The 17577-nt window shown below is 45.5% G+C and overlaps 1 protein-coding gene across 5 annotated transcripts; it reads left to right on the plus strand.

The window, feature by feature from the left end:
* Window positions 1-339: 339 nt before the first annotated feature.
* On the plus strand, window positions 340-17504 carry agfg1b (ArfGAP with FG repeats 1b). 5 transcript variants are annotated; one of them, XM_010895320.5, is made up of 13 exons: window positions 5827-6445; window positions 6523-7768; window positions 9527-9620; window positions 9899-10014; window positions 10273-10414; window positions 11315-11471; window positions 11753-11860; window positions 12025-12169; window positions 12322-12407; window positions 12508-12573; window positions 13389-13592; window positions 16731-16828; window positions 17001-17504. In XM_010895320.5, the coding sequence occupies exons 2-13, from the start codon at window positions 7602-7604 to the stop codon at window positions 17058-17060; spliced, it is 1443 nt and encodes a 480-aa protein (XP_010893622.2). In that variant the 5' UTR covers window positions 5827-6445; window positions 6523-7601; the 3' UTR covers window positions 17061-17504. The 5 variants fall into 5 exon arrangements, with proteins under 5 accessions (XP_019899742.2, XP_010893624.2, XP_010893623.2 ...); XM_010895321.5 differs by lacking the exon at window positions 11753-11860 and having other exon boundaries at window positions 5826-6445; XM_020044183.3 differs by lacking the exons at window positions 5827-6445; window positions 9527-9620; window positions 9899-10014; ... (7 more) ...; window positions 16731-16828; window positions 17001-17504 and adding exons at window positions 340-515; window positions 1566-1641; window positions 2010-2112; ... (5 more) ...; window positions 4890-5035; window positions 5634-5778 and having other exon boundaries at window positions 6526-7352.
* Window positions 17505-17577: the final 73 nt, after the last annotated feature.

The following is a 17577-nucleotide window of genomic DNA, read 5'->3' on the forward strand; positions in this document are numbered from 1 at the left end:
GTTTGCTTCTTTAGTGGAATCTTGTGATTTTTATGCATTTATTAATATATTTTTATTATACTTTATTGAAGTGTTTTGTTTCAGGCATTCTATGCTTTATTGGAATGGAATGTGATGGAAGTGTTTTTTTGCTGGAAGAGCAGCATGTTCTCCAGAATAATGCCCACCCTATGCCACTATTTTAATTTATTTTGATTTTATTTATTCACTATGTTTATTAAAATATAAATCCATCCTTGGCAAAATTTGTCACTAATTATTTGAGGGCTAGAAAAGTTAGATCAATTGACTACTTTTCATGTTTCATCCGTACAGCCCTCTTTTGGTTGGATCGTGTAAAAACAACACTGGTTTCCGGGTTAGGCATCATTACAGCTGTTTGTGACTGACTCGGTCTTAAACTGGGTTGTTGGCTTTATGTCAGACGCGTACAATGGGTATTAAAAAATTGGCCGATTTGATACGCAACGACGCACCTGGTGCTGTTTCGTACAAGGAGATCTGTGATTACACGGGTAAGTTTGTCCGCTTACATAGCATTTAGCTGTTTGGCTTTGTTAGCCACAAGGCTAGATTTTTTTTAGCGAGTTAACTATAAGTAATGACGTACAATAAAGCTATAATAATAAACCGTGGTTTGTGGTTGTCTGCATGATAGATTTACCACGGCTACGGGTAGTTTATGTGTACGACTCGATGCGGAGTGTCTACAGTACCTTTGGCAGTGGCACATTGGCCATATACGGCCAGAAGTGTAAAAAATACAAATGACTCCAACTGGGTTCGGCTGTGTTCACCACTTCAGGGAAGCAACATATTACGATCTAAGTAACCATGCAAAGGGAGTTCAAAACTAACCAGTGATCAATTAAATAAAAAGGAATAGTGTAAATTATCAATTATAAGGTCACTGGTTAGTTATGAACTCTGTTTTGCCTGGTCATTTAGTACTTCCTTAGGAACTTCCCAAAACTGATGAGCCGAGTACTTCGTACTTTTTACACCTCTGCATATACCACGAACCTTTGAGGTGACTTACTATATTATAAACCGAGTACCAACGCAATTACAGTGATGTCATGTCATTGATATATGATCTTATAATCCACAGCCAATCAACATTCCCGAGTTCAAAACACCAGGTTTATAAAATATGCTATTAACTGGTTGCCTTGAATCCTGAATCTCTGTTAGCCATGGTATATGAGACCGCATACCATGGGTATTACAACACAGCACATTTTACTGATGTAATTGCGTTGGTAATCAGTTTATAATCCCAATAAGTGTTCTCAGGGGTTGGTGGTTTATTGCCAATACACCATGGCCAAGCACTGTGTCCAGGCACTCAATGTTGGTTTGTGTCTAAGAACAGCTCCAGGTATATTGGCGATATGCCACACTCTCAGGTGCCTTGTTGCCTAAATATACCACAGCTTTTAGCCAGACTGCATTCCGAAACTACCCAGTTTATAAGTCCTTCATCACATCCTAGCATGTATGAAGTTGTGGAGCAGCGGAGTGCATGGCCCAGGACGTCACTGGTATCTCCATGTGTGTTTTAGGGAAGGTGATTGCTTTGGACACCTCCATAGTTCTGAACCAGTTCCGCACAGCTGTTCCTCATCTTCAGCACCTGGGGTAAGCTGCGATTTAACTCACTGGACATCTCAGTGCAGTGGTTGGTTAGAACTTGGACCCTCTGGTCCCGCTTGGCTTCCTTCATTCGCATGAATGCGAGTCAAATCCTGGGATGGGTGAAAGCAAATGGTGAATGTCTGCAGGTTGTTTTCTTTCGCCTCGAGGTGATTGAATTCACTGCAATCTCTTGTGAGTGGAGTCGGCATTTACTAGGCACGATTGCACTCAGTGATTAAAGCAAGTGTATGTTAAGGAACATGGAGTCACTTCTGCCAATTGGAAAGTGTTTGTGTGTGTGATCGGTCTGAGCTCGACTAGCGTGACAAATTCAGGGCCCTGTTTCTAACCCATGTTCCCTCTCGCTCTAGTCCCTTGACAGGCTTGTTTTTTCGCACACTGACCTTCCTGGAGCATGACATCAAGCCAGTGTTTGTGTTCGATGGGAAGCCTCCAGTAGAGAAGAGAGCTGTGGTGAGGGACCCTTACAATGAAAGCAGAGACAATCGTCATAACTGCCTGACAGGAAACTCTGAACAAGGAATAGGGTTGGCGTTTTGACACCACCCCATTTTCACCCCTTATTATTATTATTATTACAGATACACTGAATCTAGTTTCTTGTTTCCTTCCAGCTGGAGAAGAGGGCGCAGGCCGCAGGCTGGAGCTCCGCCAGTTGCTCAGGAAACTGTAAGGGAAACACTGGAATTCAGCCACAGTCAGGGGATGTCTCAGGGATGGACTACATGCCTGGTTTGAGGAGTTGGCAGCGTTACTTTTATCAACTCTTTAAGGTCAAAGACTAACAGGTCACGCAAACGTGGCTCAACTTATTGCTGGGTTCATTTTGTTTGGCAACATAACCTTTAGAATGAAATCTGCTCCTGGGGCAATTAAGCTTACCCTGAATTAAATAAGCTTCTGAGTCACACATTGAGGACTGAACTGAATCTGATTCCTTCCTTTGCAAAGAGTTGAGTCATCCCTTGTTTCAGGAAGATGACTGATCAAATTCTTAGTTAAGTTTGCTTTTTTTGTGTGTGTATTTAAAATGTAATATTTAAATATCACACAAATTGAAAGTTAACACACAGTAAAATGTATGTATGACTATACATCTGTTTTTGTCATTAGGATTGGGAAAAAGCTGCTGTGCATTGATAAGTATGACAAATCATATCAAATACAACAGAAAATGCTCTTTCAATAGAGATTGAGTCTAGCACTTGTCATGTCTGAACATGTGCAGACCATCCAATCAAATGCTCTTTGAAATGTTGGTTGTAGTAATGTCAATGAGAAATTTTGGAGAAAATGAACCGCTATGGAAAATATTTTCACTTCTATTGACTTGTGAAACTGAGTCTGGTTTCTGGAAGTCTAATTTGGTTGTCACCCCTGGGTTCAAAATCTCTGTGGTGACACTGTCCAGGTCAAACCATACCCTGCTGACTTAGCAAAATAACCTCTCTTTAACGTTTTGAAAATGTGGTACCGACGATGTTTTTTCCTGTGCATTTGTTTTTATTTGATCTCATTAAGGGAATACACAATATAAATAAAACGTTTGTCAATATATTCACCACAAACAATGTTTTGCAACTGACGTCAAAGATGAGCTACGGTCATAGTTTGCACTAAATTAAAACCCACAATTTGTTTAGGTTTTTTTCAATCTGGCTGTGTTTGATCTTTGACCTCTCTCTGCAGTGTCCACTCAGACCCAAGACTGTCTCCAGCTCTTGAAGCTAATGGGGGTGCCCATTATCCAAGTCAGTCCTCAATGTTGCATGCTAGCCTTAAACATGCCACATTGATTTGAAATCCCCTCAAACTGTCTGTCCCTTTCTGTCTTCAGGCTCCAGGAGACGGCGAGGCTCTATGTGCCCACCTGGTGAAACAGGGCAAAGTAGACGCCGTGGCATCAGAAGACATGGACACTCTGACCTTTGGCGGCAACATCCTGATACGCCAGCTCAACGCCAAGAAGGACAAGTGAGTGTGCATTTTTTTTAGCCAAGTATTGCGTTACATACAAATGCCTCACATTTATGGACTTAAATGAATGAATTGAATGTGTCCTCCTTCCACAGCGAAGTCGTTGAATACTCTCTACCCAAGCTGCTTGACATTTTGAAACTTACACATGAAGAGGTAAGCCTCCACCTACTCCCAAAAAATTTACTGAATGAGACATTGGCCTTCATTACATGTTCATAGAAAGTATATACATAAGCCTACTGTATTGGAAGGCACAATGATAGAATTCCAATGCACACATACTGGCTAACAGCCCTGCTCTCTGTCCTCCTTCATCCCGTCAGTTTGTGGACCTGTGTATCTTGTTGGGCTGTGACTACTGTGATAAGATAGCAGGATTTGGCCCCAAGAAAGCTCTAACTCTGATCCAACAGCACCGGACCATAGAGAACATAGTATTGAACATCAACCGAAAGGTACATGCTCCATCCCTGAAGTACTCCTATTACCTGAATGCAGTTGCCCTCCAGGGTTTAGTGCTTGGTTATGAATATGCCAATGTCTTACTGTACACCCTGACTAGAACTCACGTTTCGTGCGTGTTGTAATAAGGTACACCTGCTCATTAACGCAAACAGCGATTCACTAGGCAGCAACTCAGTACTTAAACATGCAGACATGGACAAGGGGTTTAGCTGTTGTTAGGCCCAGATCAGAATGGGGAAGACACTTAGGCCGTGTTATTATTGTGGGTGCCTGATGTGGTGGTTCCAGTATCGCAGAAGCAGCTGACCACCTGTTTTATTTTTTTGTTCGTGCACTGCAGTCTCTTGGATTTACAGAGAATGGTGCCATGAAAACAAACAAAAAGATCCACTGAGCATCAGTTCTGCGGGAGAAAACACCTTGTTATGGAGAGGTCAGAGAAGCCCACGGAGAGGCTGTCTAAACAGCGGTGTGCCGACGGAGCCCTCCGAGGCCGTGTGAACGCTAGACCCTGCAAGGTCTAACGTGGACAAACCAAATCAAGTAGCGCACTCAGAATTCATGCGTGTTGCAGGTTAGGTGAAGGAAATGATCTAAATGAATTCATTTGATTTGTTAATTTTATTTCTTTATTTTATGAAATAATTTTACCCGGCCCCGGATAAGCGGAAGATGATAGATGGACATTTAATAAATGTCATGGCGATTTTACCTCAGGTGCCACGTGCTACGCCATATCCCTAACCCTCTAATTGGACCAGCGCAACCTGTCTTGTCCTCCGCAGACCCACCCTGTCCCAGTGTTCTGGCGCTACGAGGACGCCCGCAAGCTGTTTTCGGTTGCCCCCCGGACCGAGCCCTCCGACCTTGTGTGGACCGAGCCGGACGAGGAGGCACTGGTCAAGTTTCTTTGCCACGACAGACATGTCAAGTAAGTCAAAGAGCCGAAGGAAAAGCGGGCCGATTTAAAGCCAATGTCGCTGTCAGGAGAATACCATCATCCCATGAATCACTGTTGAATTCTACCCACTTGGGGCTAACGCGGCTGCAGTAAGGAACGGTTTGATTGTACCGTGTCAGTCATGTGGACGCGTCATTGTGCAGAAAAACTTGGTGGTTCTGTACTGTCTTGATCAGGGGTGTTCAACTCTTACCCTACATGGTCTGGAGCCTGCTGGTCTTACGTTCTGCCTCATCATTAATTGTGCCCACCTGGTATCAGAGCCTAAATAAGTCTGTTGAAAGCATTTTGCTGTGTTGAATGCCCCTGCTTTAGATGCGTGGCTGTGGTGAGTGGTTGTCCTGTAGAGCCCTCTTGGGATGTCACCAGGGGTGTTTCGGGGGGCTGATTTGTGGTCAGGTCCTAACCGTCCATGTCTTATTCAATGTCCTTAAAGGTAAAAAGATCAGCACTCTTTGTCATGCTTGCAAACCCTGGTTTTTCCACAAACTCCTGTCTTCTGGATATGCAGTGCAAGCTTGTTTTGTGTCCTAAAAAGGGTGTGTTTGTCCACGCGTGTGTCCTGTAGGGAGCAGCGGATACGCAGCCGTATGGCCAAGTTCCGTGAGATACGCGACAGGAAGAGGAAGGAGAGGACGGACCAGAAGGCAGAGGGGCAAACCCGGCAAACCCGCATGGAGGATTTCTTCCGGGTCACGCGTAAAAGGCAAAAGGTAATGTAAACCTACTATGACAGTTATCTGATGAACTTTATGTCAAGGCCCATAGCCTTGTGTAGGGAAGGTCCTCTGTGGAACTTTATTACGCAATTCAGTAATGCCAAAAATGCCACATTTGTTTACGGTTTTGTAAATCCCCGTGGTATACAAATGAGTTTTTGATACAGGCAGTGTTGACTTCTGAATTTAAATTGCAGTTCTGATTCATACAGCAATGTATTTCCCCAGGTGTTTGTAACCTCATTCTTGCTTTAAAAGCTTTGTCAATATCGATTTATCACTGTTCCTTTATCAGGTTATATTTGCTGTCAAGGGTCAACATTCTGTAGTTTCTTTACTGTTAATAAGTTTTGAAAACCATGTTTGGTTTTGGCATGCATTCAGTAGGCTTGAAAACAGGAAGAACTGTTTAAAGCGTAGCTGGTAAATTGTCCAATAAGGGCACAGTTTTGCATAATGTTTTCCTGTGGTGTGTCATACTGAACATCCTGTACTACTGAACTGGGAGTGTCCTAGTTGCCTAACTGTTCTGTAATTCAACAACACGGTTGCCTGGCCTCATTTGACCAAAATAACATTTCAAGGGAACCGGGTAGGAAGAATCCGGGAGCAGACTTATTTTTATTTTAAGTTTATAAATATACATGAGATGTGTTTTCTGGTATGTGCCTAGTCCTTGGGGTTTTGTCTGTTTCTGGTATGTGTGCACATTCTGTCCAACCTTCTCTGTGCTTGTAGCAGGTTGAAGCTGGGGAAATCGTTGTCAAAGGAAAGAAAGGGAGGCCCATGTGACACTGCCCTCCGCTGGAGCGCAGTGGTACTGCAAAGGCATCTTGGGTAACCAGCTTACAATGAAGAGGACATGCTTGTTCATGAGGGTCTACCTGAGAAAGGAGCTGCGCCAATGAAATGATCGACACTCAACACAAACTATTGAGCATAAAGTGATTCCTTTCATGTTTATAGATTAGTGATTTGGGTCCACGATTGACTCAGTGGACACCAAACAGGATTCTAATAATGGATAGGTTTTAATACAATGCCTTTCCAATTCAGGGACTCAAAACAGAAAATGTATTTATATAATAAATGTACCACATCCCCTTCCAAGTTAAAAAAAAAAAAAAAAAAAACACTGGGTCAGTTCCAGTGAGTAATGCTAATATATGTTGATGTTTTTTCATTGGCAAAACGTATTAGAACGTTGTTTGCCCAGATGAACGCGACCCGAGGCTGTGTAAACAGGATGGGCAGAAGAGGCTGATTGGCGAGAACAGTGCAACCACTGTCTGCCGGGCCTTGTTTGTTTCCTCGGCTAAAACAGGGGACTATTGATTTCCACGGAGGGAAGTCAGATCATGGTTTATTCGGTGGACACCTGCCACCCTCCACACGTGCCAAATGAGAGGCTCCGGACTCTGTTATTATGATAAACGTGAACATGTCGAAGTAGAGACTGAGACGGGAAATGTTTTCGCAAACAAATCATTGTTGTTCTGCAGAATTATGTCCGTTCGATGATAAATATTGTATAATCTGTTGCTATTAAACGGTTATTCTTCAGTCAATGTGGTGTTATCGAATATTTATTTATACGCACCAGCCGTGATCTTCCCACCGATAGGTGTCAGTCATGCTACGGTTAACAGTATAGAATCACCACCTTAACGCCGACGTAGAAGAAGCTCGTCTGTCCCGCTAGACCTCTCGGAAAGGTATCTGTGATCTGGCGCCGTTGAGGCAAGTCGCCCCGAAGACGTCCCCTCCCTAGCCCTGGTTGAAGTTTTACCACCGTTGGTGGCCCGTTTTTATCAACAATGGCGACGAGTGCGAAGCGAAAGCAAGAGGAGACCCATCTCAAGATGCTTCGGGAAATGACCAGCCAGACACCGAATAGGAAGTGCTTTGATTGCGACCAGCGAGGCCCGACTTATGCCAACATGACGGTGGGGTCTTTCGTCTGTACCACCTGTTCTGGCATCTTGTAAGTACTGTACGGACTGTAATGTTTTTTCATGTGGGACTGTCTTAAAATAGGGCTATATCATGGTGTATTTGGGTGGTCTGGCTACCGTTAGCAAGCTAGTCTCCAAAAGAACACAGCCGGTAATGCTATTCAACGTTAGCTCGAGGCCACTGGTGGGGCAGGGCTGGGTCGCGAAGCCCATGCTTGCGTTAAGAGGAAGGTCTCCTAAAAAGGAAAAGTTGCAGTTCCGTACATAACTTGCCAACAAAATGTATTGATTGTTTGTACCGCACACCTGTTCCAAGGTTAGTATTTGGTATTTACTTATTAAAAGCAAATGTTTGCCAAGTGTGTGTCATAATAGCACGTCATCGTACCGGACAACCTCTTTCCCTAATCAGCATTTATCTATAAGGTTGGAATAGTTTGGGACATCCGTTGCGCACAGCGGACGGTGTATATATAGGCTTGCGTCTGTTGCTTGCCAGATACGTAGTACACATGAAATGGGGCAGTGGGTCAGGTAATACAAATGGTTTCAAATGAAATAGTATTTGTCACATTCCTCGTAAACTAACATTGAAAGGTGTCCTTAAGGGCCCCTTTCCAGCAAAGCAGACTTAAAAAGAGAGGAGGACAGGAATAGACAAAGATAATGTGCAGAATAGTTAAACATGGCATATGTAATCAGTGGATAACAAACAACAAAAGAGTGACAGTAACATGGCTGTATACATTACCCTAACGGAGTCCACCTGCCAGTGAACAGAAAGAGGTGCCATTCAGCCTGTTTATGACCTGGGTAACAGGGATATTCCTGTGACACCGCCTGCCTGCCGGTCGACCCCCTGAAGCCCTCTGCAGCCCTGCGGGTCGGGATGCCCTCAATGGGGCAGCTGTAGGACTTTTTAGGAATCGGGGGTAGGGGGTGGTAAGATCAAATCCTGAGCTGAAAATGTAGAATCTGCGTTTAACATTTAAGTTGAGAACGCACTGTAAATTTCCCCCCACAACTCATTGGAAATGTTGCCTACTGCCAATGGGCGGGGCTATGGTGCCAATGGGCGGGGCTATGGTGCCAACGGGCGGGGCTATGGTGCCAATGGGCGGGGCTATGGTGCCAATGGGCGGGGCTATGGTGCCAATGGGCGGGGCTATGGTGCCAATGGGCGGGGCTATGGTGCCAATGGGCGGGGCTATGGTGCCAATGGGCGGGGCTATGGTGCCAATGGGCGGGGCTATGGTGCCAGTGGGCGGGGCTATGGTGCCAGTGGACTGACATTGCCACACTGTTGCTGTGGGATCCGGGTTGTAGTTGGGTTTGGATTGCTTTGTAGTGACGATAGAGAGGTCGAGCATGACCGAGTCAAGACTTTACCCTGTGTTAGCTCTGAGTAATGCCGATTGGGCAATCCAATTGGTTCCTGTTCGGGGTGCTCAAGCGGTCGGAACATGGAGACGCGTGGCAAAGCAGAGGAACATCTGTCTGTGTCGTGTGTGTGTGGCTGACAAACTGTTACAAGGAAGATAAACTGTTAGGGGCAGCACTTTGTCATTGTCTCCATGGGAGACGTGTATTTGTGGCATTCACTGATTGTCGCTTTCCACCGTGAATATGAGTGAACATTAACAGTTGATGTCTGGTATGGCGCCACGACGCACAGTTGAGTTGTTTAGTGTTCCGTCATTTTGTTCATTGTAAAATAAACAACTGAATGTATACTCACCACTTTTACCCATCCTCTGTCATCTTTAACCCCCCCCCCCCCAATGTAGACGAGGGCTAAACCCCCCCCACAGAGTGAAGTCAATCTCCATGACCACCTTCACACAACAAGAAATTGAATTCCTACAGAAACACACGAATGAGGTAAGAGCTGTACGATGTGTTCTCCAAGCCTTGCAGGGTCTGGTTTAGTCGACAGGGTTTGATGGATTAGTGGAGTCAGATGTTTTACTTCTGAAAAACCAAGGAGTTCGCAGAGCCATTGCCGAGGAGCTCTGGATTAATGTCTCTGCATTCCTTCCTTTCATATCTGCCTCCTACATGTCTGCCCTGCTGACATGTTTCTCCCTCATGTTCCTCTTAAAGGCGTTAATTTGGCATTCTTCTCCCTCACTCTCCTGCCCGGACACTCTCTCTTCCAGGTCTGTAAAAACATCTGGTTGGGCCTGTACGACGACCGGACCTTGGTGGTGCCAGACTTCCGCGAACCACAGAAAGTAAAAGAGTTCCTCCAGGAAAAATATGAGAAGAAACGATGGTGAGAAACGTCGCCATAGTTAGTTCCCGTTTTTCTTAAGTTCTTCACCAAGCTTACCGTCTGTTTTCTGTTACTCTACAATACCCCCAAGAAAGGGAACCTCTGCCGCCTCCTAAATTGTTATGGCCAAAGCATTCCGAGAGCTCCCAATGTAAAATACTTTTACTAGAAAAAGAAAACGCTTTAAACTGGGGAACTACTTTTTTTGGCCGTCCAGCGCGTTGGGCGTGTTTTCATGCGTGGTTTATGTGTGCACAGGTACGTCCCTCCAGACCAGGCGAGGACGGTAGCCGCAGCGCAGGCTTCCAAGTCGGGCTCGTCGGCCGGCAGTTCGGGCGGCACCCCAGAGGTCCAGCCGCTGAAGACCCTGCAGCTCAACAAGACCCCCCCAACACGTCAGGTACCCCGACCTTTGTTCCTGACCCTGTGGCTGATTGTATCGCGGCCTGACGCGTTTTTTTGGGTCACTGGAATGAAGCTCCGGGTCGAATGTGCTCCGGGTCGAATGAGTTCCGGGTCGTTCTGGGGTAGAGTTTCCCGACGTAATTGCTGGCTTGTGCTCTCCTGTCCTCAAAGTCGTATCGATGTTGGGGTGGAGGGTGGGGTGGGGGGGGGGGGGGGGGTGTAACAGCGGGCAAAGGTTTTGCAATCAGAGTAGATACTTTGGGGGAAAAAAAGAGTTGAGTGGTGCTTGGCTGTGACAATTGGCATGTCTGATCTGGTGTCTCACTATGCCCCTAGGCCTCTGTTCACAGCACGGGGGGGGGGGGGTGAGCGAACGAGATCATCTGGGCGTTTCTTATGTGGGCCTGCTGTATTGCAATGCGTTGTAGCCTCACAGCCCTTTGTTCCATTGCTTTTACATGCCAAACGTGGTGGTGATGAATTTACCGGGGAGCACTTGTTTTTTTATTCTCTCTGATTTTACTCAGTAGACCTATGCCTTTTTATAATACTGTTGAGCAATCTGCCATGAACACGTCTTTATAGTGATGTGCTGTACTGTGAGGTTTTGTTCATTTTCATATTTCAAGCAGCTACTGGCTAAACGTTTCCTCAATGTTTTGTCATTTAGCCGACGCTTGCAGTAGTGAATGCATACATTTCCAACCTGGTCCCCTTAGGGTATCGAACACACAACCTCTGGCGTTGCAAGCACCATGCTTTACCCACCAAGCTACACGGGAGGGCAAAATAGCTATAACGTAACAAATGTATTTCATGAGGATATGACATTACTTTCCGTGAATGCATGTCATCATTCCTCACTTCCCGGTCTTCCTGGCTCTCCCTCCGCCAGTCCCCAGTGGTGGCCCGCTCCCAGGCCCATCCCGTCGTTCAGGAGAAGAAGTTTGACCTCCTGTCTGACCTGGGCGGAGACATCTTTGCCGCTCCGCCGTCTCAGGCGGCCAGCAATGCCAACTTTGCCAACTTTGCACATTTTCCCAGCCAATCAGGTAATCATGAATTTTTTTTTTTTTAAATAAAGTCAAAGGGGTGAATCCATACTTTTGTTTTAAGTCTCTTTTTTTTTTCCTGCATGTATTCAATATTTGTGCATTTCTCTCTTTCTCCATGTTAATAAGACTTAATATTGAACAAGTGAAACTGCATGTTCTGTCATGATTGAATGTTAAGTCATGGTCACCCCCCCCCCCCCCGATCCGTCACTGTTCCATAATTATTCCTTGATCCTCACGTTGTCTTTTGTGTGTTTTTATTTTCCCACGGCGCCCAGCGACTCATGTTAACTCAAACGCAGACTTTGCCAACTTTGAGGCGTTTGGCAACTCCGGAGTACCTTCACATTTCAGCGCCTCACCCCCCCCTCAGTCCTTTACATCAGGTACCCCTCGGCTCCGCACTCATTCGTTCCCTGTCCCCCGCATCACGTCTGTCCCGAGCCCAATGAGGGATGAGCTGTCAGATAACGCGTGTGTGTCTCTGTGTCCGTCTGTGTGTCTGTGTGTGTCCGTCTGTCTGTCGACCCCTGGGCGTGACCATCCCCAGGCCGCGGTGTTCCCATGCCGTCGGTGGCCGGTGCTGTCCCGGCCCAGTCCCAGCCTGGCACCTCAGCGGAGGACCGCTACGCAGCTCTGGCAGAACTGGACAATGAGCTCAGCTCCTCAGCGCCCACAGGAAGCAGCGTTCAGGGGTAAGAGATGGACGCTCCCAAAGGGACCCACCAGAATAAATAATATTTAGAAAACCCTTTTGGACTGTTTTAATGCTTTCCTCCTCTACGGGGTCCTTTTTGTTGGCCTGTTGAGGTGTGGAATTAATGTGATTAATGTTCCATAATCCTAGGAATGTCTTTGGACCAGTGTTGGGGACCTCGCCTGCACAGACTCAGCCCGTATTACCCAGCATGCATGTGCAGCAGGGCTTTGGAGGTGAGGGGCTTGTGGTATTCCTCAGTTTTGGGGTGGCGAGGTGGTGCTGAAATTCTTACATGTCCTGACAATGTGTAATGTTCTGGCCTCCCCCTTTCAGCTGTACCGTCCAATAATCCATTTGTGGCCTCTGCATCGGACATGGCCAACCCCTTCCAGACCAATGGTATGTGTGTGTGTGTGTGTGTGTGTGTGTGTGTGTGTGTGTGTGTGTGTGTGTGTGTGTGTGTGTGTGTGTGTGTGTGTGTGTGTGTGTGTGTGTGTGTGTGTGTGTGTGTGTGTGTAAGAACATAGATCCCCTGCAAATGTTATAAACTCTTACAATATGGTTGTTACATTATTTATATTTTTTTGTATTTTCCACCAAGATGAAAGGGAATTTTCAGGTTTACAGCAGGGCTATTCCACTGTGGCGGGCCGAAACAACATGTTAGGTTTTCATCCTCTGCTAATCACAGACCATTTCTATTGAAATAACTTATTTAAACTGAAGTTTTTTTCCTACATTTCTGAAAAATTTCTTTATAGTCACTGTTTTACTGTAGGAACAATAGTTTCTTTCCTCTTCAATTGCATTAGGTAATATATACATCCTCCTGTACATTTTGAGAGTATGAGGGTAGTGTATATTTAGTTTACCTTGCAACAGCCTAAAATTTGATTGGATGGATGCTGTCATTGGCACACAGTCAAAAACCTTCTGTGGAGTTACGTTAATCTCTTTTCCGCATCTATGGTTTGGTTGGATCTCTTTTCCGCATCTGTGATTTGGTTGGATCTCTTTACCGCATCTGTGGTTTAAATATTAACCAGTTAATTGTTCTAGAACCCAAAATATATTCTGTAACCTAGTGGTTATTTTTCTTTATGTAATATTCATGTCTGCCTCAGAAATGCTGTTGTTTCATTTGCTGTACAAAGTGTGCCCCTGTGTTCATGTTACGCAGTTCGCCCACCCGCTTTTGTGTGTGTGTTTTACAGCCTCGTTTGGCACCGGCTCTATGAGTATGCCCGCTGGTTTTGGGAACGCCTCGTCTTACTGCCTCCCGACCAGCTTCAGCGGGTCATTCCAACAGCCGTTCCCCGGCCAGGCGCCCTGCTCCTACCCCCAACCAGGACCCTACCACCCCCAACCAGGACCCTACCACCCCCAACCAGGACCCTACCACCCCCAGCAACCCAATGGTTAGTAGGGATGACCCTGCTCCATGGTAGTCTCACCTATGTCACGAAGTACTCAACAGAATTTTATCCGAATTATTGCGTGTGCGTGCGTGCGTGCGTGCGTGCGTGCGCATGAAATGTCCTGCTGGATCACTGATAAACTAAGTGATTTATTTTACAGAAACATATCATGTCTGCCTTGCACATGTAATCAGACCTCTGACCAAGGCAGACATATGTTTCTGTAAAAGAAAGGCTTAGCCAAGTCAGTAATCTGTTTTGAAAGAGAGTTGTTCATCTAACTAAATCCTGAAGAATTTGTCTTCACAAGAGTTCCAAAGTGCTGAGCTGGTGGGGTTAGCCTAGACGAGACTGACTTAATCTGAAGTAGATATGATAATCTCCTATGGGAGAAATGTATGGTGTAACATGTAAAAGCACTGTGCTCATGTTATACTGCCAGGTTTTATAGGTGTTATGAGTCATACTGTTTTAGTAAGTGGAGCCACACTTAGAATTTTCATGCAGTTCTTTGGCGATTTACAGCCACTGTAGTGGTCGTAATAAACTGCTAAAAAAATCTGGTTTCGATGAACGAAATATATTGAAGATCAAAATATTTACTGTACATTATGTCATTTGTTGAGGACAAAAGGACTATAACGGTCAATGGAAATCAAAATCTCCAACCGATTGAGGGCTGGATTCAGACTCACACCGAAAATCAAAGTAAACACCAGACATCACAGGCTGTTTCAACCTGCATGAATTTCATCACGTCAAGCTCATAATGTGACTCAGCAGTGTGTATGGCCCCCATGTGCCTGTATACACAACGTCTGGGCATGCTCCTGATGAGACGGTGGATGGTGTCCTGGGGGATCTCCTCCCAAACCTGGATCAGGGCACCAGTGAGCTCCTGGACAGTCTGTGGCGCCCCTTGGTGGCGTCAGGAGCACCGATACTTAACGTCCCAGAAGTTGGACTGAGGAACTTGTCTAAATTGGACTCAGGTCTGAGGAACATGTCTAAATTGGATTCAGGTCTGAGGAACTTGTCTAAATTGGATTCAGGTCTGAGGAACTTGTCTAAATTGGACTCCGGTCTGAGGAACTTGTCTAAATTAGACTCCGGTCTGAGGAACATGTCTAAATTGGACTCCGGTCTGAGGAACATGTCTAAATTGGACTCAGGTCTGAGGAACATGTCTAAATTGGATTCAGGTCTGAGGAACATGTCTAAATTGGATTCAGGTCTGAGGAACATGTCTAAATTGGATTCAGGTCTGAGGGTCATGTCTAAATTGGATTCAGGTCTGAGGGACATGTCTAAATTGGACTCAGGTCTGAGGAACATGTCTAAATTGGACTCAGGTCTGAGGAACATGTCTAAATTGGACTCAGGTCTGAGGAACTTGTCTAAATTGGACTCAGGTCTGAGGAACTTGTCTAAATTGGACTCAGGTCTGAGGAACTTGTCTAAATTGGACTCAGGTCTGAGGAACTTGTCTAAATTGGACTCAGGTCTGAGGAACTTGTCTAAATTGGACTCAGGTCTGAGGAACTTGTCTAAATTGGACTCAGGTCTGAGGAACTTGTCTAAATTGGACTCAGGTCTGAGGAACATGTCTAAATTGGACTCAGGTCTGAGGAACATGTCTAAATTGGACTCAGGTCTGAGGAACATGTCTAAATTGGACTCAGGTCTGAGGAACATGTCTAAATTGGACTCAGGTCTGAGGAACATGTCTAAATAGGATTCAGGTCTGAGGAACATGTCTAAATTGGATTCTGAGGAACGTGAGGGCCAGTCAATGGCATCAAGGCCTTTGTCATCCAGGAACTGCCTACACACTGGCCAAGTGGAGATCTGTGCATCCCACCAAGTATATGCCTCCCCAAATCATCACTGACCCACTGCCAAACCGTTCATGCTGGGTGATGTTGCAGGCAGCATAACGTTCACCACGGCGTCTCCAGACTCTTTCACTTCTGTCAGACGTGCTCAGTGTGAACCTGCTCTCATCTGTGAAGAGAATGGGACACCAATGGCGGACCTGCCAACTCTCTGGTGAATGCCAACCGAGCTGCATGGTGCTGGGCTGTGAGCACAAGTCCCACTAGAAAACGTCAGGCCCTCATACCACCCTTGTGGAATCTGTTTCTGATACTTTGGTCAGAAACATGCACACCAGTAGCCCGCTGGAGGTCATTTTGTAGGGCTCTGGCAGGGCTCCTCCTGTTCATCCTCACACAAAGGAGCAGATATCGGTCCTGCTGCCCTTCTACGGCCCTGTCCAGCTCTCCTCGTGTAACGGCCCGTCTCCTGGTATCTCTCTTATGCTCTTCAGACTATACTGGGACACACAGCAAACCTTGCGACGGCACATATGGATGTGCCTTCCTGGAGGAGCTGGACTACCTGTACAATCTGAATGGGCTACAGGGACCATCTCATGCTACCAGTAGTGACAAGGACACTAACAAAATGAAATACGAGAGAGGAATCTGTCAGGAAGGAAATAGAGCGAGCAATTGTCTGTGGCCACCACCTGCAAAAAAGAATTCCCTTTTTGGGGGTTGTCTTGCTGTTGCCTCTCCAGTGCACCTGTTGTCACATTCATTTGCACCAAAACAGGTGACACTGATTCACAATCGCTTACACTTCCTAACTGGACAGACTGATGTCCCTGATGCTTAATTGACTTGGTGTTATGCTGTGATGATTACATGTTCCTTTATGTTTTTGGAGCAGTTGTAGTATTGTACCCATGTCAAAAACAAAATATTTATTCAAAATGCCGTAATCAGCTGAAAAGAATGCATCTGTATTTACCAAAGACTCCAGAATTTTAGCAAGACAATTTAGAGAGAGTTAACTAGGCTGTTTTATACCCACCCTGACATCACTAGTGTGGTTTTCCATTGTTGAGTAATGTAGAAACTCCATAGCAATGTATTGTTTCAGTGTCCTAAAACGTCTTAAAAATTCTAATTTAATTGGGATGCATTTCTGTACTGAAATGTATAGAAAAGGTAATGTTTTTAACAAGTATCCACTAGATTTAAATAGCCTTCACAAATAATTTGGGATCCACTACTTTAAATGGTTATGAGACGCTTCAACCCTAATCCTGTTCTTTTTTTCTCTCATGGACAGGCCCTGGTGCATACCCAGGTTATGGACAGTCCAAGCCCTCCTTGACACCATTTGGGCAGCCCATTGTTGGTCCAGGGATGACCAATAACCCATTTATGGTGTGTGTGTGTGTGTGTGTGTGTGTGTGTGTGTGTGTGTGTGTGTGTGTGAGAACACTGCTCAACTTTACACTCCTCCACTCCCATCTATATTTATGGATGAATATCTGGAAAAACATTTCTGTTAGCTATGTTAATTTAAAATACCAACTGACTCTTTATGTCCATGCAGGCGGGGGCCCCAACCGGATCCTACCCCACTGGAAGCTCTTCCACCAACCCCTTCCTGTAGTGCGCTTTCCCCATTCTCACCACCAGAGGGCAGCATGCACCACCTATTCAATGCACAGACTCCATCGCGCCATCTGATGTGAACGTACATCTCTGGAACTCTGAATTTAAAGTTTTTCTTAAAAGCTATTGTTTACGACACTATGAAGGACAAAGCACTATGGGATTCGGCACTGCCCTGGAACAATGCCCTTGGACTTTACACACACACACACACGTTATATATAATTTTTTTTTCGGTTTCCTGTTCGACAGTAAGCTCTTTTATTGTGCATATCGGCATTTGTAATCACTTTAAAACACATTATGTATGATATGGACTTGACGCGGGTGGGCGACTGTTGTGGACGCGCCACAACAACGTTTTATACCGGTGGCTTGGTAAGGTGACTAACAGGGTTGTGTATGTCAAGGAGACAACTGAGGTGACTTACCTCTGGAAACCTTTGAGAGTTAGATGTTGGCTGGCGTGCCTCGAGCATGTGGGGGGGGGGGGGGGGGGTCGCTGATGGCCAAAA

Source organism: Esox lucius, chromosome 3, assembly GCF_011004845.1.
Source record: "Esox lucius isolate fEsoLuc1 chromosome 3, fEsoLuc1.pri, whole genome shotgun sequence".
NCBI classification, from domain to species: Eukaryota; Metazoa; Chordata; class Actinopteri; order Esociformes; family Esocidae; genus Esox; species Esox lucius.

Excerpts from the sequence above, each read along its gene's own strand:
- agfg1b (XM_010895320.5), top strand. The coding sequence starts at position 7,602 with ATGGCGACGAGTGCGAAGCGAAAGCAAGAGGAGACCCATCTCAAGATG. Across the intron at positions 11,861-12,024 it reads CCCTCAGTCCTTTACATCAG|GCCGCGGTGTTCCCATGCCG; the intron begins GTACCCCTCGGC and ends GACCATCCCCAG. Across the intron at positions 12,574-13,388 it reads CAACCCCTTCCAGACCAATG|CCTCGTTTGGCACCGGCTCT; the intron begins GTATGTGTGTGT and ends TGTGTTTTACAG.